At 56.8% G+C, this 17,277-nt stretch overlaps 1 protein-coding gene across 6 annotated transcripts in view; it reads right to left on the bottom strand.

Moving 5' to 3' along the window:
- SSBP3 (single stranded DNA binding protein 3) overlaps positions 1-17,277 on the bottom strand; it is a 161,195-nt gene that overhangs the window by 4,893 nt on the left and 139,025 nt on the right. For all 6 annotated transcript variants that reach the window (XM_032303680.1, XM_032303684.1, XM_032303682.1 and 3 more), the window contains 7 exons: positions 14,629-14,695; positions 14,460-14,536; positions 7,335-7,399; positions 6,614-6,662; positions 5,947-5,982; positions 5,360-5,414; positions 3,945-4,015 (listed from right to left, as the gene is read on the bottom strand). In XM_032303680.1, the coding sequence (XP_032159571.1) occupies positions 3,945-4,015; positions 5,360-5,414; positions 5,947-5,982; positions 6,614-6,662; positions 7,335-7,399; positions 14,460-14,536; positions 14,629-14,695 (420 nt within the window). The remainder of the gene's footprint in view (positions 1-3,944; positions 4,016-5,359; positions 5,415-5,946; positions 5,983-6,613; positions 6,663-7,334; positions 7,400-14,459; positions 14,537-14,628; positions 14,696-17,277) is intronic.

The raw sequence follows: 17,277 nt of genomic DNA, 5'->3' as shown, positions 1-17,277 counted from the left end.
TCCCCCTTTGCCCTTCCTTCACCCACTCCCACACAAGCTCTCTCAAATAAATTTTCTTAGATTTTTTTTTATTCATTTGAGAGAGAGAACGTAAATAAGAGCACAAGCAGGGGGAAGGGTCAGAGGGAGAGGGAGAAGCAGAAACCCAGTTGAGCAGTGAGCCCGACATGGGTCTCAATCCCGGGACCCTGGGATCACGGCCCAAGCTAAAGGCAGACACTTAACCAACTAAGCCACCGAGGTGCCCCAATAAATAATCTTTTTAAAAAATTCATGTTTCTTTCTGTCCTATATTATAATGGGGATTTTCTTTCACACCCCACCCCCTTACAAAGATTAGAAAGAAGTTTTGTATGAAGAGGTAGTTAGCATGGTTTCAGGTTAGGTGTCTTAGATAATCCATTCAAGGAAGGTCATTTGTCCAACTTGATGAAGCGAGGATATCCTGAGCATCCGGATGGGAACACAGGTGGCACATTTCTGGATGGGCCCAGGCCAGGCCAGGTCGATGAGCTGCTGGGGTGACCCATCTTACTTTTGTAGGTGCAACATGCTAGGCAGTGCCTGCTTTCCCCACAGTACTTCTCTGGATTGCCCGTAGCCTCTAGGCCAGGTTTTTTAATTCCTTTAGGTAGTGGCAAATGCAAAAGTCACTGTGAGCTGCCACTCTGCTCTAATCAGGCCCTGCTGTCAGCCCCACATGGTCACCCGGAAATACTCCTTCCACAAATGCATCTATGTGTGGGGTGCTTGGGAGGTCGCTGACTTGCATGGATTTGGAGACCTGAGGAGACTCTCCTCCAGCTCTCCTAAGAGGTCCATCATACTCTATATCTACAAGCTGGTTTAGGAAGACCAGCACTTGCCAGTCAGGTCTCTCTGCATCCCTATTTCCATCAGCTGGGCTGTCCTGTCTCAGATGTCCATCACTTCTAAACTTCCCAAAGCACCACGATGTCATTCTCACTTAAACCTCTCTCTCCGGGAAAATGGTTTAAAGCAGAGACGTGAGATGTACTTGTGTACATCCAAGTGAGACATACTTGTGTGCTCCAAGCTGGATTCCAAGTGAGTTGTTGTTGTTGTTGTTTTAAAGATTTTTATTATTTGAGAGAGCAAGGAGAGAGTGTAGAGGGGAGGGGCAGAAGCAGACTCTCTGCTGACGCAGGACTAGATTCCAGGACCCCGAGATCATGAATTGAGCCGAAGGCCAGACGCTTAACTGAGCTACCCAGGGGTCCCGTAAGTTACGGTTTTAATCGAAAAGCTGAGAAAGTGCTATTTAACGTGGCTGCTCTTTACTGGTGACAACTTTTGAGTTCTTGGGCAACCTCATTTCCAAAACACAAGTCCTTATGCTTTGGTCGATGAGGTTTTGATGCAAGCCTCCAACCACCCCCAATGACTCGGGTGCGGTCTGCTCATCCTCTTCTAGGCTCCTGGGGCCCTCCTGCGACATCACCGAACGGTTCTGGAGCCACAGCATACACATCTCCATCTTCCTGGAATTCCTCTCAACCTCCTCTTCTCAGCGCGGTTCCCATTAGAGAAAGACGTCACGGCGGGCTGAGCCTTTGACTCTTCTCTGCGGCCCAGCAGTAATGCCAGCCACCATGCAGGCTTGTGTCAGGTCCTCCAACTCGACAAAGTCCGAAGTCTCGTTCGCTGTATCTGCACATCTCAAGGAGACTGACAGGTGAGCCAAACCTTCCATGCCCACTCTCACAGGCAGGCAAGCCATACCCTTTGGCAGCAGTGCCAGGGACAAGGTGTGCGGGACAGTTAACAGGTAAGGAGTTCCTACACCAGATGAAATGGGCCAAATTAACTGCGAGCTGTCTGCCAAATCCGCAGAGAGAGGGGCCAAGCCTAGCTTGCATTTGGACAAGAGGAGAGCCATCTTTGATCTGTTTTCTGTAGTTTCATTAAAATCGTTGCAGAACCCAACACGCTGATGTGAAGCCCCATCCAGCTCTGCAGTCCAAGTACCAAACAGCCAGGGGACAGGTTTTTGTCACCACGACATGAGGCACCACCTGATAGACTGTGGGAAGGTCCCCCGATGGCTGGTGAGAGCCTACAGAATCCGCCTGACTAGAAACTCCCCCTTCTGCTGACACACAGGAGGGGCCTCTGGGCCTGGAAATGGGGCCACCTCGGTCCCCGGGGCCACAGAGGGCTCGGCCTGGCAGCAGTGGAGGACATGTCCGAGGGCTATGCCTTAATGTGGCCGCTCTCCCTGACTGCACCGAGGCACCTCTCAGGCCTCGCGTGCCAGGGCCTCCCTGCCCCCTTCCCCCTTCTATTCTGCCTGCCATGCCCGTGGCCATGATCCACACCCACCGCCGCAGCCGCCGTGTGTCCTTCTGCCTGGTGCCCGCTGTTCTGGGATGGTCAGGGTCTCCATCCTTCTCCTTTCCAGCCTCTCACCTCCGAAACCACGGCCCTGGTACTCACAGTGGGTAAAATGAGGCCTGCACCATCTCGACACAGAGCACAGCAGCCATGGACCCACGCGCGCAGCCCAGGCAGACCCTGTCCAGGCTCCTGTGCACTTGACCCGCAGCCCCCAGAGGGCCATGGCGCCATGGTCCACTAGGAGTCGCAGGCAACCAATGCGGGTGGCAACGGCAGGATGGTCCCCTGCGCCAATTCCAGCTGACGCAAAGCCCAGCGAGCTCAGGCCCTGGCTCCGGGGTTTGCTCTAAGAGCCCTACTCTCTTCCCCCTAATCTCCCTCCTCCACCGCCAAAACCCTGAAACACTCGGGTGTCCCAGGACGTCAAGCTTTTAGTACGAAAACCTGATGGGTGGTCACCCTAATAAGAAGCAGGGGTCACGGGGGTGCCAGCTGCCCAGGAGAGGGACAGGGATGGTGGAGCAAGGGTGAAGGAGTGGGGTTCCCAGGCTTCTCGGTCAAAATGATGCTCGGGTTCAGTCCCTCACCACATCCAGGAGGCCTCCAGAGACGCTCACTTCAGAGGCTGCTAGAGGACTGAATACGTGCAGTGTGCAGCACGGGGCAGCTCCCCGATGGGTGTTTAGCCCCGTGGTGATTCAGATATCACATCAGGACCCAAAAAACACAAAACCAAACAAAGTACCCCAATAGACCAGAATAACTGGGGGGGCCCCAAGCCCATCCTCTGGCTCTGCAGTCCAGACTATTCATTCTGTCCCCCCGCAGTCTCCTTTCCAGACACGCTCCGGGAGGCAAGGCCAGAGTGATTCACCTCCCCCGCCTGGTGCAGAAGGGCTCTGTGCCACGGTGAGTCAGACCAGCCTTCTCCTCAGGGAGCTCCCAGCTGGGAGATGGAGACAGGCCACAGCTGCAGAGTCAAAGGGCCATCGGGCACAGGACAGAGGACATGGAGGGGGTGGGTGAGCAGCAATCAGACAAAGTGGAATTTGAGCTGCGACATTACTGAGGGTTGGGACCTGGTGAAGCCCAGAGGGAGGGAGTGGCTTCTCAGCCAGGCAATGACAGGAGGAGAGGCCTAGAAGCCGCAAGGTGCAAGAGTCACGGGGCTCCAAAAGGGGCTGGAGGCACAGGGCAGGCGGGTCCCCTGATGGGCTCCAGACCTGGGAGGGTGACAGACTGCCCGGGGCGGCCCAGCCCATCAGCAGGGCAGGGTGGGACCCAGAACCACCCAGAGCCTGGTGCTTTCCCTCACGGACACCCCACCGGGAGTGGCGGGGACCCCCCAGTGAGGCTGGGCACCCGACTCAGACTGGGCAGGAGGGCATCACGCCATCCCCCATCTCTCCCAGCTACAAAATGGAAACCGCGTTCCCCAAGAGTTAATCACTTTTCTGACGGTTTATTTTATTCATCTTTGGTAACAAATGGCTGAAATCAATTAAACTTGCTTTCCCCTCAGCTGATGAAGTTAATTATGATTTGTTATGGTATCTGATATGTAAATTATTAGAAAGCGGACTTACGTTGGACCGGCTGCCTCCAGGCGGCACTGGATTAATCATTGTGTAGATGTTGTCACTGGAATTTGTTGAATCTGTAGAACAGTGGAAACCCACAAGTCGCAGTGATTAATTCATTTCTTAATTAAAACAAACTCGTGGCACTTGAACTCATTCTTTTGTATTTTATCACCTAAAATCTCTTCTAAGTACCACCATTTTCTGGCTAATTTGTATTTAATGAAGATTCACAAAGTTTTTAATCACAGAAAATTCAACTGTGAAAACCACTCAACCCTGAAACGAAGAATTCCAGGATGCCTGTCTGGACAGCAGCGTGAATGTGGCAAAGGGGGGGCGGCAGGTCTGCATTCTCATCTCCCCACCCCAAACCCAATCTGGTCCCCAGACACTGCCGGGGACCACACGGGGACAGCCACCTGCGCTCTCCTCCCAATCCCGCCCAGCAGCTTTAATCAAATCGGGGACAGAAACGCCACAAATTACCCAGGGGCCACCTTGCCACACTGATGGGGCAGGAGGGAGAGGCAAGGATGGGGCTGGAGACGCATTACCATATGGAGTGGCTTAATGTGACCCAGTCTGAATGTAGGTCACGCAGCTCATCAAAATGCAGCAGCAGGAAGAGGGAGCGGGAGTGGGAACCAGAACATCATAGCCGCCAGCTCCGCCACTGCAGCCGAACGGCTCCCCTGCTACTGGGGGCTGAGGAGTCTGGGGACAGAGGGATCCCTCCGTCTCCCCCAATTAAGTGGCAAAGTCTCCTTAGAAAATCAGCTAACACGTTTCTATCAGGAACAGGCCCCCCATTGCTCAGGCAGAAATCCAGCTACCTCCCCCTTCTTATTCTCTGGGTAGGTAACAACTATGGCAGAATTCCTTCTAGATGGTAGTATGTTAGTCTCAGCTGGAAGAGAAACACGGAACGTGATGCTCTGTGTGTATGCATGTGTGTGCATGCCCGCAGGTACGCACACATGCCTCTTCCGATCCAGGAAAGAGGGAGAAGTGATCTCCTATAGAGAGGACCAGAAGCCAAGAGCGCTGGGAACTTGAGGCATCATGTTACATGGTCCTGGTCCCAGGATGCCAGAATTACAAAGCCCCTTTTTAGTCACTTAGAGATAGGCACAGCCAGGACAGGTGCTCACCAACTGGTGTGAGCCGAGGACAGCGAGACCCTCATTCCTGGATCTCCCCACTCTGCCCCATCCTTGAACCAGAGAGGAGTGGCCTAGCTGAGGCCACTGGGCAGATGAGTGGCGCCAGGGGCCTCCATCCCCTAAATCCCTGACATTAAGATACCTGGTAGGGTAAATGCTGCTCGGGAGGCATGGATGGTAAGCTTGGGGCCTGAACTTGCGCCCCTCCAGGACCCCTTGCTCCCACAATGGCACCCTCTCCCCAAGCCTTCTTACCTGCAGGACTAGGCATGATGGGTGTTCCTGGGGGACCACCACCGCCAGGAGGTCCCTGGAAATGAGATTTAAAAAGGCAATCAAAAACTCATGGCAATGATACAGGTTGGGAGAAGACACTGAACTCCAGCGACATCAAAGACAAGAGCTCACGCAGGGCCCAGCCCGGTATTCAGTTCTTGATAAAGCTCAAGGAGAGCCCGAGTGCTTAAGCCTTGGGGGGGCTGGACTTGGAATCCCCCCACCCCCAACACCCACCCCAGTCCTTTCTTCAAACCCAGAGGCAGCCGTGGGTGTGCATGTGTACACAAACACACACCAGTGGGTGGAACCAGACGCCTGTGGTAGAAACCAAGTGGGCCACTGATCAGTCCCCAAGATGGGGACCCAACTCTAGGTCTCGTTGGGGGACTTTCAGGCCACTGGAAGGTACAGAAACCTGAATAGCGATAGCAGGTTCCAGCACAGTTTGGAACGTGTGCTCAGAATGTGTTTTGAAGGGGAAAAAGACAGGGACCCTGGGAGAAGATCTTGTGCGCGTCAGTCACGTGTGGTCGGACATGCAGTGCCCTACCCCCCACACTTACCACGTAGGTACCAGGTGATGAGGAGGAGTATGGGATCTAGAAACAAGAGGCGGGGGAACCATGATCAGAGTCACTTCCTCAAATACTCAGGTGCCCTTGGGCTCCCCAGTCCACCCAGAGACGCACCCCCTCTTGTGGGGAGAGGTGGTGGGCCCCCCTGGTTAGTTTCCCTTGGGGGACCAGTTGTGTGAACAAAGCCCGGTTTCCACACTGAACTGATCCAGAGAGCCCTGGCAGGGAGCTGGCAGGGGGTGCGGACATGGGAGAGCCTCCCGTTCAGGACAGGAAAGTGAGAGCTTCTCCCCAGCCCTCTGGCCTTCTGTGTGGTGCCCTCTCCCAGCTCTGCCCTCTGAGTGCAGGCAGCCAGCTCTGCCAGGGAAGAGAGGATCGCCGGGGGACAGCGCTCTCTAAGCAAGCCCTCAGCTCACCCGTCAGGGTTCCTGCACAGCAGGGGGCTGGGCTGGGCCCGAATCCTGGAAGGCCCCAGTACGGTCCTCCCACGCCTCCACTTAAAAGCGGCACTCCTCCCTGCAGGCACTGGGGGATGGGGCTGGGGGAGTCTTGCTCCATCTCCGCCTCTGATGACACCTCTGATCTGGGGCCAGACGACCCCGGACCCCAGCAGCCCCTCCTGGCACACACCATCCCATCCCACCTGGGTACTCACTGAGTTAGCACTGTTAGGATTTGGCCAGGGTCTGCCAGCTCCCGGGCCCCTGAGAGAGGGAGAGAGAGAAGATTATGACAATGAACAAGGTCTCATCAACCCCAAGGGGGTGGTGCTGGCAGGGCCAGAACGAGTGGGCTGACATCACTAACAGGAGGTCCTCCGCACGGGCCTAGGGCCTTATGCACCACCTGGCTCTCGGGGTGCCATGGGCAGCTCCGTGGGTGGAAGCATACAAGCTCCTATGAATGACACAGAAAATGTGTAGCGTATCTAAGATTTCCTGTGCTTGCGCATTTTCACAGCTTCTCACGGGGCTCTCTCCCTGCAAGGTGGTGGGGGAGGGTTAAGGACTAAAGCAATTGGTGGTCACCGGTACAACACAGGGGTTCAAATCTCGACCCTGTCTCTTAGAGCCGTGTGAGCCTGGGCAAGTTACAACACCTCTCTGGACCTCAGTTTCCCCCATCTGTAAGTGGAGGGTGCTGATAACCACCAGCTCCCGGGGTTGTTTGGAACAGTGGGTGGGCAGGGCCATGGCAGGCTCAGAGCCACAAAGAGTGCAGACACGCAGCAGTATGAACAACAAGCCCACACCACCGCTAAGAGACTGATAGCCAGAGAGGTGCCCCGCATGCCCCTGCCCACGCGTGTCTTGGGGGTGCCGGAGGGTGGGTGAGGCGAGGGCTCTGAGCCAACAGCAGGGTCAGCTGTGCCTTACATGTTAATCCCGGGCATGGCGGGGCCGAGGGAGTTGGGCGGTGGTCTCATGCCGCTGCCGTAATTCTGCAACGATAACCAAGGGTCAGTCTATGAGAAGGAGAAGGGGAACCGGAGGGAGGAGAGGGAGAGGAAAGACAAACAGAATATAAGCAAGAGGATTAGTCTGTGGAAAGGATCTGATGAGGAAAAAAGCAACGTATTTGTTAAAAAAAGGTGAGGGGGTGGGGACCACGTGATGGACCACAATGACAAGCCAGCACAGAGGGAGGCTTCGGGATGGTTCTCTCAAAAGCATGGGGATGTCCGGCAAGCCCTCACATCTCAGGTCTGGGGGTGGTGGGCGGAATGGACTTGTAACAGAACTGACTGGGGAACACTGCCCAGCTCAGAAATTCTGGGCCTGGGGGTTGTGGCTGGGTCTGAATGTGGAAGGGGAAGGAATCCTGAAAGGCCTGGCCGGTGGCTGTCCCCACAGTCCAGCACGTACAGACACTGCCCCCCCACCCTTGGGTTGTCCCCCAACCCCTGGATCAGGCTGCCTGATTCAGGGGTCAGCCTATGGGGCCCTCAAAATACACGGTGCTGGAGAAGCAGGAAGAAACGCTCGCGGTGGGAGGGGTCACCAATTCTGTTTGAGGGAAGAGTCCCTCCTCAGCTCAGTACAAACCCCCAAGGCAGACTGTGGTGAGTCACGAGAGTGTCGGGATCAGGAACCTCTCGTCACGGCCACCCCCGACTCCCCACTTTCAGCGCTATTTCCTTTGCCGAAGAAATGCCTTGCTTCCTTTCTCCACTTGGGCTCCTACACATCTGCCAGAACCAGCCTGAAGAGCACCTCCTCGATGAAGCCTTCCCTGGACATCTCCTGGGGTTAACTGCTCACCCCCATAATGCACGGCAATCCCTGACCCCTGCCACACTGGGCTATGATTGTGGCCACGTGTCTCTCCCACTGGGCGCTGAGTACCTGCTGAAGGTGGGGGCTGTATCTGAATGAGCTCCGAGCATGCGTCACCCCCACACCAGCCGTCACAGACTCAGTGCTGAACCAATGAAGGAGTGAATGAGTAAAGGGATAGAGAGAAAGATTAGCCTGGTTGGCGCTTTAAGCTCTGCCTTTGTAGTATCTGAACGAAGTAAGGTTGGTGGAAATTTGATAGCAGCAGTTGAGCACATAACACATTTTACACAATCTCTGGCTTGTCCTTAGAACAAACAACACCGCGAAGCTAGTATTGCTCCCATTTTAGAGAACAGGAGACCAAGGATCTGAGGGGAGAAAGATCAGTCCAATGTCAGTAAGCCAGTGACTCAGCTGGGGTTTAAAGCCGGATCCGCAAGCCTCTGGGTCAGCACTGTCCCCACCACGCATCTGGTGACAACTCAGAGCCAACGTCACACTGGTGGTGGCCTCCTCAGCCAAGGTCAGGCTCCTGAACCTCACAGCCATGGGCCCACCTCCTCTGCCTGGTCCCCCTGACAGCGGCTCAGAGTCTGAAAGAGTACACCCACAGTGCGGAGACAGTTAACGAGAACGGCCTGGAGCCGACTGGCAGAGAGCGAGCACTGGGGTTGAGGAGGCAGAGCGGGTGGCCACAGAGGGTCCCCATGCAGGAGCCGAGCCCTCTCAATCCATGGTGGCACAAGCTGGCAGGCGGAGCTACAGACGTGAGGTCAGAGCCCAGGAGGGCTAGCCCTGGCTCGGGCACACGTGTGTGACCACGGCCCCATTGAGGTCCCCGCCTGAAAGATGAAAATGCTGAGGGGCAGAGAGCCCCCAGCCCTACAGGCCCGTGAGGATCAAATGGAATGACGGCTTTGAAGTCTCTGTCAGCTCTCAGAGGTGTGCTCTGATTTGGGATGTTAGCAGCAGAACGAACACCAAAGCCCTTAATGCTGTCTTAAGCATCACAGAACCTCGGGTCTTCAAGGGTCCTTCCTAAGCCCCACATGCAGAGACTAAACCTTCCACAAACCTCGGCCTCACTTCTGCCGCTTCAGGACAGGGAGCCTGCCCCCTCCCCAGGCAGCCCACTCTCCCATGGTGGACAGACACCCTCCCAGGGCCTCTGGCCGCAGCCTGCTGTCTCTCCTGACCACCGAGGAGGAAGAAGGCGGGCAGTCTGGGGGCTGGCTGCAGCAGCACACAGACAGGGCTGCTGCAGCACACAGACAGGGCGACAGGAGATGACAAGGCAGAGGCTCGCTCCCGGAACACACCCGCCCATGAGGTGTGCTGCCCCTAGGAGGCTCTGGGGCACCAGTAGCTGTTCCCACTTCGATCTCACCTTTCAGAGCCTCCCTAATAGCAGCACGCCTGCTTCCCGAGAGGGAGGCTGCCCACCAGGTCCTCCCTGCCAGAGGCACAGACCCTGGAGGGCTACATATGCCCTCCCGATTCAAAGACAGTAGGCTAGAGGGCAGGAGGGACCACAGATTTGCCCAGGGGTGCATGCTAAGTCAGGGCTGAAAAGAGGGCTGAATCTCAACTTTGGGGAGAAGTTCTCAAAGCACAAACAGCAGCCTTTTCAGAGAGGGCTTGGAAGCATGGTTTCAGAGACTCCACGGAAATGGTTCTCTTCCCTCCGTGTCCGCCTGTCCACAGCGCCGGACAGCAAGGTGACCACCAGCCAGATGCCCCCCAACTCCTCCGCCATCTGCATGGCTCTTCAGTGACAGGGGCAGCTAGATGCACGAGGGGAGGGAACCCTGGTGCAACATGGGGCTGGCCACGTTCATGGCATGGCGGTGGTCCCTGACTTCCCACCCCTCCCCACCTTGTCACCACTCGGGCACCCCAGACCCTGGACAGAGGGGTCTGGCCAGCTGTCGGGAACAATGAAGGGCCCCCCTGCAGGGAACTGTGGCTGGACGCAGGAAAGTGCTGGGCAGCCGGCAGTTGCTGGGGCCCGCTCCTACTCCCTGCAGCACCCAGTCCAAGGGGCTCCTCCTTCTTGGGGCTGCCCACAGCCCTCCCAGCACTATCTTCACCTTAAAGTAGGGAAAGAATATTCCAGTCTTTCAGATGCACCATCTGGGCAGCTTCCTGGGCAGCAGGGTCCTGTCCTCCATTTCCCACTCATCATGTGGGGCCTGGGAGCCTCTATGGGGCCCCCTGGTAAAGTGCTTTAGGGGCCCCAATTTCTCCCCACCCAGCCCCCAGCTGCTCTGGCTGGGTTTATGATCCTTCCTCTATTGCTGGGGCTGCTGCTCAGAAGCCACAAGTAGGAACCAAGAAAGAGCTGGGCTGTCCTGGACCAACAGAGACGTGATTTCTTTCAGGAGGCATAAGGGGTGGTCCTAGAGATCGGGGGCTATCCTTTATGTGAACTTTCTCAAACACGGACAAGCTAAGATGGCAATCTCATGCCCGCCTGTGCAGAATCCATCCCCGGCCGAACAGCAGAACCGCTAGTCATCGGCACCCAGGGGATCTACGGGCCACAGCATCTCAGAGGGGCCCGCAGTTCTGTCCACAGGAGCAGAAGCCTGTGCAGTTCTAGCTTCCCCCCAACGGGACTCCCTTCTGAAAAACTTAGCCAAAACACTCCTATCAGACACTGACACAATTCTTCAAAGAAAGACTGTAACTAGGTGGGTATGTATTACCTCCTTTTTGGCACTGGTCATTGCACCAAACCAGGGTAAAATCTGTCTGAGACACTCAGGGAAAAGGGCAGGGCAATGCTTGGTCTGCTAGGTCCGTTGTGACATTTAGGCTAAAACCCAACACAGGCTCAGAAAGGGCAAATGTCACTCCATCTGGCTTTGAAATCTATAAGGCAGCCCCAAGACTACACTGTAGCTCTTCTTTGTTTGGAAAGCCAGAGTCGTCACTGGCTATTAGCAATCTTACTCCCCGCTTGGACTAATAGGTTGATGGTTTTCCCACCCTTGTGCCTGTTTTCAGCAGGGCACTGTGCATACAGTGGTGCTTATAAAGGCATACAGTGGTGCTTATAAAGGCTGCCCGAAGGGGCTGGCCTCCTCTTCTAAGAGCCCAGGCTGTGGCAGAGACAGCAATGCCCGCTCTGCCCCCTTGAGCCAGTGTACTGGGGAGGGAGTGGGGTCTGTGGAACACCCTGCAGGCAGCTCATGCTGTTCCTACCAGGCCTATGGTGGACCCTGTCAGGAGATCGCCTGGCTGCCCATTTTGCAGATAAGGGACTAGAGGCTGCAGCCCTGTTTTCCATCACCAAGCTCTGAGTTCATCCCGCTCCTGTCCATTAGGAGTGAGCAAGAGTGCACCAATGGGGACAGACAGAAAGGCCTGTAAGCAGGGGATGGGGAGGTCCTACCCTCAGCCTTGTGGTTCAAACTTCTAGGCTCTGTTGTACCTGTTCCTGGCTGACCCCAAAACCTGCCCCACACCAGGCCAGCCCCTTCTGTCCCCAGTGAGGAGTAGGGGCAGACATTCTGGGTTGTTCTAAGGGAGCTTTAGCCCTGGAATTTCAGATTGCACTCTACCCAGATGGGTACAGGAGACATGGGCAAAGCACTTTAGGGTCTCTCTGTCAATACAATAAAGTCAAAGAACAAGGGAGACATTTCCAGAGCCCCTGAGGTTGGTGGAGGTGGGGGAGTCAACTGGTCTGATCCCTGGGCTGGTTTCTCTGTTCCCTCTGGGTCACCCCTCCCAAGGCCTACAGAAGAGCTCTGCCCTTGCACACCGCTTGGCTGGACACGAGAGGCCTTCTCTGGTAAGACCTCAGCCTTTAGGAGCCTCCCCTCTTTAAAGCATGCCACAAGAGTGTGCCAGACTGCTGGTCAGGGATTCTGACAGGAGGAGACACCTGCTAAGCCAAGAGGAAGTCCTACACTTAGAGAGTACTCTGCTCTCGGTCAGTCTGCTGCCGTCCATTCCCAGCTCCCAGAACCTCAGGATTACTACAGGCTTAATGAACTGCTAACGTATGGCCTTGGCCAGGAAAAATTTAAAAAACCAAAAGCACACCCCGCTCAAAGCAATCATCAAACACAGTCAACGAGAGTCCTGAACAACTGAATGTAAGCCCCCCACTGGAAGACATACATTGCTCACGAGGAGCACCCGATGCCAAGCGCCAGGCCGAGAACTTGAGCCTCCCCTCGAGCACTCCTATACGGCCAGTGTTGGTCTCCTGCCCATTTTACAGATGCAGCTGCTAAGCGTCCAAGAACCCAGAGGGGCGGGCGGGGGCCTTCCTACTCCAACCTCTGGCTCCCCCAAAGTCCCCAGGACTTTGTGGAAGTCCAAGGTCACTGCTTATCCACCCCGAGTCTCTCTGTCTGAAGTGCTGCTGGGGAACCTACAGGTTCCCCACTCAGGGGAGGCAACACTCTGCTTCAGACCCTGTGGCCCCTCCCACAAATTCCTCAGTGGAGCCACCCAGCTGGGGTCCACTCCAGACGGCCACACGGCAGGAAGGGGCCACTCTGGGGGCTCAAAAGGAACTGGTGAAAACACAAGCCTGGGGGATTTCAGAAAAGAAAACAAACAAACAAGAAAGCCAGAGCTGGAACTGGCGCGCGCTTGCTTCACTGTAGGGTAACGGGGCCAAGAGCAGACAAGGACCTCCCTAAAATCCTTCAGCACCACAGATGTTTGCAGCCCCCACCGAGAAGAAGGCAGTGGGCGGGGGGTGCTGTAAACACAGCTCCAGACGGAGCGGAGGACTCTGGGTGTGGGCAGACCCCTCTCCCTCCCAGCGGGACACGTGTCTGGGAGCCCGGGAGCCCGGGAGTGGGAGCACTCCTCCTCCTCCCTGAGGGAACCGGAAACCCGGGGAGGGGCCCAGAGAATGCAAACATCTGCACACCGAGTTAGGGGGGATGGACCCCCGATGACAAGCAGGCTTCCAGGCAGGGCAGAAAAGGGAAGGAACACCCTACAGCAAAACCCTCCCGATCTCGCTAAATGAAATTCCCTTCTCCTTATTTAGACTTGCAGCTTCTTTTAGCTAGTCAGATCAGCAAACCCTCTGCCACAGCTACTAGAGGAAAACAAGGCCACATTCAAATACTCTGGAGGGTGGGAAGCAACTGTGAGAAAGCTCAAGAATAGGAATGGCCTGTCAGACCCCCGCCAGGTGGTCCTAGGAGAGCCAGCCTGTACCTGCGGGGCCTGAAGCTGGGTCACAAGGACTGACCGCTGTGCCATAACTGCAAAGAGGTGGGCAGGGCGCTTGACAGCATGTCTCCCAGAGATTTCCGAGGGATCCTTTTTGACAATGGAACCTCTCTGGTCTTAAGAAATCTTAGCTTGGGGGTGCCTGGGTGGCTCAGTGGGTTGGGACCTCTGCCTTCGGCTCGGGTCATGATCCCAGGGCCCTGGGATTGAGCCCCGTGTTGGGCTCTCTGCTCAGCAGGGAGCCTGCTTCTCCCTCTCTCTCTGCCTGTCCCTCTGCCTACTTGTGGTCTCTGTCTGTCAAATAAATAAATTAAATCTTTAAAAAAAAAAAAAAAAGAAGAAGAAGAAGAAGAAGAAATCTTAGCTTGGAGCCAGGGCCAAGAAACCGGCTGAGGCTCTGGGTTGAAGGGGGTTTTAGGGTTCCTGGCCAGCCTGGCCTCCTCTCCCTGGGGTGGCATCACCGAGAACCACGGGTGTAGACACACTCCTCATCCCCTCATGTCAAACAGGGAAACCAAGGCCTATTAGGGCCCACCGAGGTCCAAAGGTTCACCCACGGACAAATGGTGAGTCACAGGCAGAGCTAGGACTGCCCCTTGTTCATCCCGCCTTTGGGTCACAACAAATCGGGACCCCAAGCCAGTTCAAGTCCACTACCCAGGAGGCTTTGGGATTCCCAGAGAACCCACACCACTGCTCAGGCACCAGACCCTCCACCTCCCAAAGTCTTCAAAACCCTCCCACAGCAGGATCTGGCAATACCTGGCCGCCCCGCTCCCCCAGCTTTCCGGAAGGCCCCTTAATCTGGCCTGCCGCCTACCAAGGGGGGCTGCTCCTGGCTGTGTGGGGGGCCAGCCCAGCCGTGGGCAGAGCAGGCAGCTGGGGACTGGGCCATGTTCTCTCCCCTCACCCCTGCGAGCTGAGTGACGTGAACGACTGACAGACTGTGGAAGGAGGAGAGTAGGCGGGTGCACATAGATGGACAGGGAGATGGACAGACAGACAGGGGGTTACCTGTGGGCCGGGCCCCATGGGCCCCATGCCTCGGGGAGGGTTCATTCTTTGCATTGATCCTCCCATGTTGGGGTGCCCTGCATGAGAGAGTAGGGGAGCTGTGAGGTGGGGAGGGGGATCAGACAGCACAGACTCCCCATGCAGCAGGTGGCCCTGCCCTGCCCTCTACCTTGTTGTCGGGTGGGATCCATGGAATTGGGCAGCAGCGGCTGGGTCCCAGGAACTCCTCCCGGAGGCTGAAAGAGACACGAGAGCCACGCTGAGTGGCTGGGGGCTGGAGAGAGATGCACCTGCCTGGCCCAGTCCACCACCACCCTCCTGGGGGCTCACATGGACCCCCGACCTGCCAGCTGGTGTTGGAGGCAAGGGCCCTAGAAGCGGCAGGCAGTGGAACAGGAAGCATCGCACACCCTGCTCTCTCCACGGGTCTGTGCTCCCAGAGCCTGGGCTCATCCTGGCCTCGCCCCAGCCACACGCCCCTCAGCAGCAGCACGCCCCCTGCACTCACCTCCTGAACCCTGGCCCCAGCAGTTTAAGCCATACCCCGTCTTTCCTTCACCTACGGAGATGTAACTCACCTTATCCCCTCCCCTAAAGTGTGGGGACCAGGAGACCCCCACCCCCCAGCTAAAAATCCTAACACTACACAGGGATCTTTGTACAGGGGAGCAGGTGGCCTTTTGAGGTCTGGATGGGGAAACTGAGGTCCAGAAGCTCAAAGGCCCCTGGTCACCTACTGACAGAGCCAGGATGAGTGTTCAGAGCCCCCAACTCCCTGTCTTCGTCCTCCATAAGAAATGCCCTCTTCCGGCTCCAGGGGTGAAAAAAGGCCTCCCAGAGAGGGGCGAGCAGGAGACTGAAGGAGAAGCTGCCCCCCGAGAGCCGGCTCCAAGTGGCAGGTGCTGGTGTGGCTGCTGCGAAGAAGGGGAGGACAGGGTGCCACGGGCTTCCCGAGTGGACGCCTGGCACACTCATGGTGGGGACCTGCTAAAACTGACTTGACTTGGGATTGAGGCGATTTCAGCAGCAATCGGGAAGAAAAGGACAAAACAAGCAGCAGAGCTGGAGGGGAAGTGTGTGCTTCTGGAACCCCGTGCCTCAGGACTTAATCACAGGCCCTTGCCTTTGAGAGGGAAAGCTTCTGGGAAAGCGGACCACCTGTTCCCTCTGCAGACGCCAGCGCTTCTCAGAGGCTGGGCCCCTGGGACTGGGACAGCCGCCCCCTCCGCACCCCCTGGTCCTGAGCGCAGCCGGGGGGATGGCCCAGCGGGGACCTCCAAATCAGCTGTGGAACGAGGTGGTGGTAATCAAAGAGACTAGTTCTCAGTACTGTTCCAAGCTCCAGAATGGGCTGGCTGTGCGTGTGTGTGCGTGTGTGTGTGTCCAGTGCGTGGGGGTACTCATGGGAGGCCACGCAAACCTGGGAGGACCTGCTGTCCTCTAACTCACAGTCTGTCTCTCTAGCCCCCGGTCTTAGCTCGTCGGACCTCTTGCTTTATTCCAGCCCTGCTTCCTCTCCCCAAGGTCTCCAGCTCTGAATCACTTGACCGGTTTGGGTCTGCCCAGTTGTGGGTTTGGGATATTTCTAAACCCCAGTTATAGGGGCCTGAGAGGACCAAGGCAGGCCTGCCTCTGAGGCTGTCTGGTTTGGGGGACCCCAGGATGTCAAGGTGAACAGGGGACCATCCAGGTCACAGACTGTCCCCACCTATGACCCTGACAAAGCAGCTGTGGCAGCCGGGCAATCACTCCCCCTCCAGGTAGCCCCGTAAGGAGGTGGACAGACCTCGAGGGGAGCTCCTCCTTGGGGTCCCCGCACCCTGCTCTGTCAGGACCCGGGAGCAGAGCAGGGCTGCCTGCTCAGCGGGAGTCTGGGAATCACTTCCCTCCAGCCCTCACTGGGGTGACCCGGCACTGGGGACAGGGCCACCTCGGCCTCCTCTACGAGGGAAGGCAGATGTGCTGTGACCGAGATAACGGGTCTCACACAGAGGAAGCCGAGGCCTTCCAATATAAGGAAGAAGCAAAAGCACGGCTCATACGTGGGGCTGAAAGCGCTCGCTGTGGCGCTCCCGGAGCCTGAGAGGGAAGCGATGCTCTGGGGCCATCCCGCGGGCTCTGGGAAGTAGGCCAGCAGCTCTCCTGCAGCACTGTGGGGCTGGTGCAGGAAGCGTCTGCCCAGGGAGTGGCCAAGCAGCGTCTGCACGGTCACCCAGCTGCCTGCCCCCATCAGCCACGGGCCAGCGGGGGCTCCTCTGGGACGGGTACGGGAGGGCTGCCCGAGAAACCCAGGTCCCAGTCCTCTCCTCAGCCCCGCTGATCCCCACTGTTCCCCACCCACCCGCCGACTCTCGCTGGAAAAACAGCAATGCTTTCACCTCTATATATGGCCCCAAATCTGTCACCAGGGAGGCAGGTGGGAGGATAGCCTTGTAAAGCTCAGAGGACAGGTCAGCAGTCCTTAGCTTCTTGTCCCCTACCCAGTGCCCTTTCCACTGCCCTACCACAGGTGGTCCCATTAGTCTCAGCTAGGCCTGAGTGCACTGGGGTGGCCGAGGGTTCTGTTCCACCACCAAATGAGGCACTTTCCGCCCGCCGCCCCTCCACCCCCCGCCCAGGTGCAACACCCCTGAGAGGGGCACATCCCTCCCTGGAGGGCAAACACTTCTTGACTCCACAGCAAATTGGAAATTGGTATAATTTCCAAATGCAGGGTGGTGGGGGGCAGCGGTTGGGGGGAAGGTTCCGACTGCTTTGTAATGTGAGGTGCAGAGGACAGATTTATTCTCCATTTGCTCTCTTGGGCTCTGGCTCATGC

Source organism: Mustela erminea, chromosome 10 (assembly GCF_009829155.1).
Source record: "Mustela erminea isolate mMusErm1 chromosome 10, mMusErm1.Pri, whole genome shotgun sequence".
NCBI lineage: Eukaryota > Metazoa > Chordata > Mammalia > Carnivora > Mustelidae > Mustela > Mustela erminea.
Note: the sequence above shows the minus strand (reverse complement) of the source record. Positions and strands in the feature narration are given on the sequence as shown.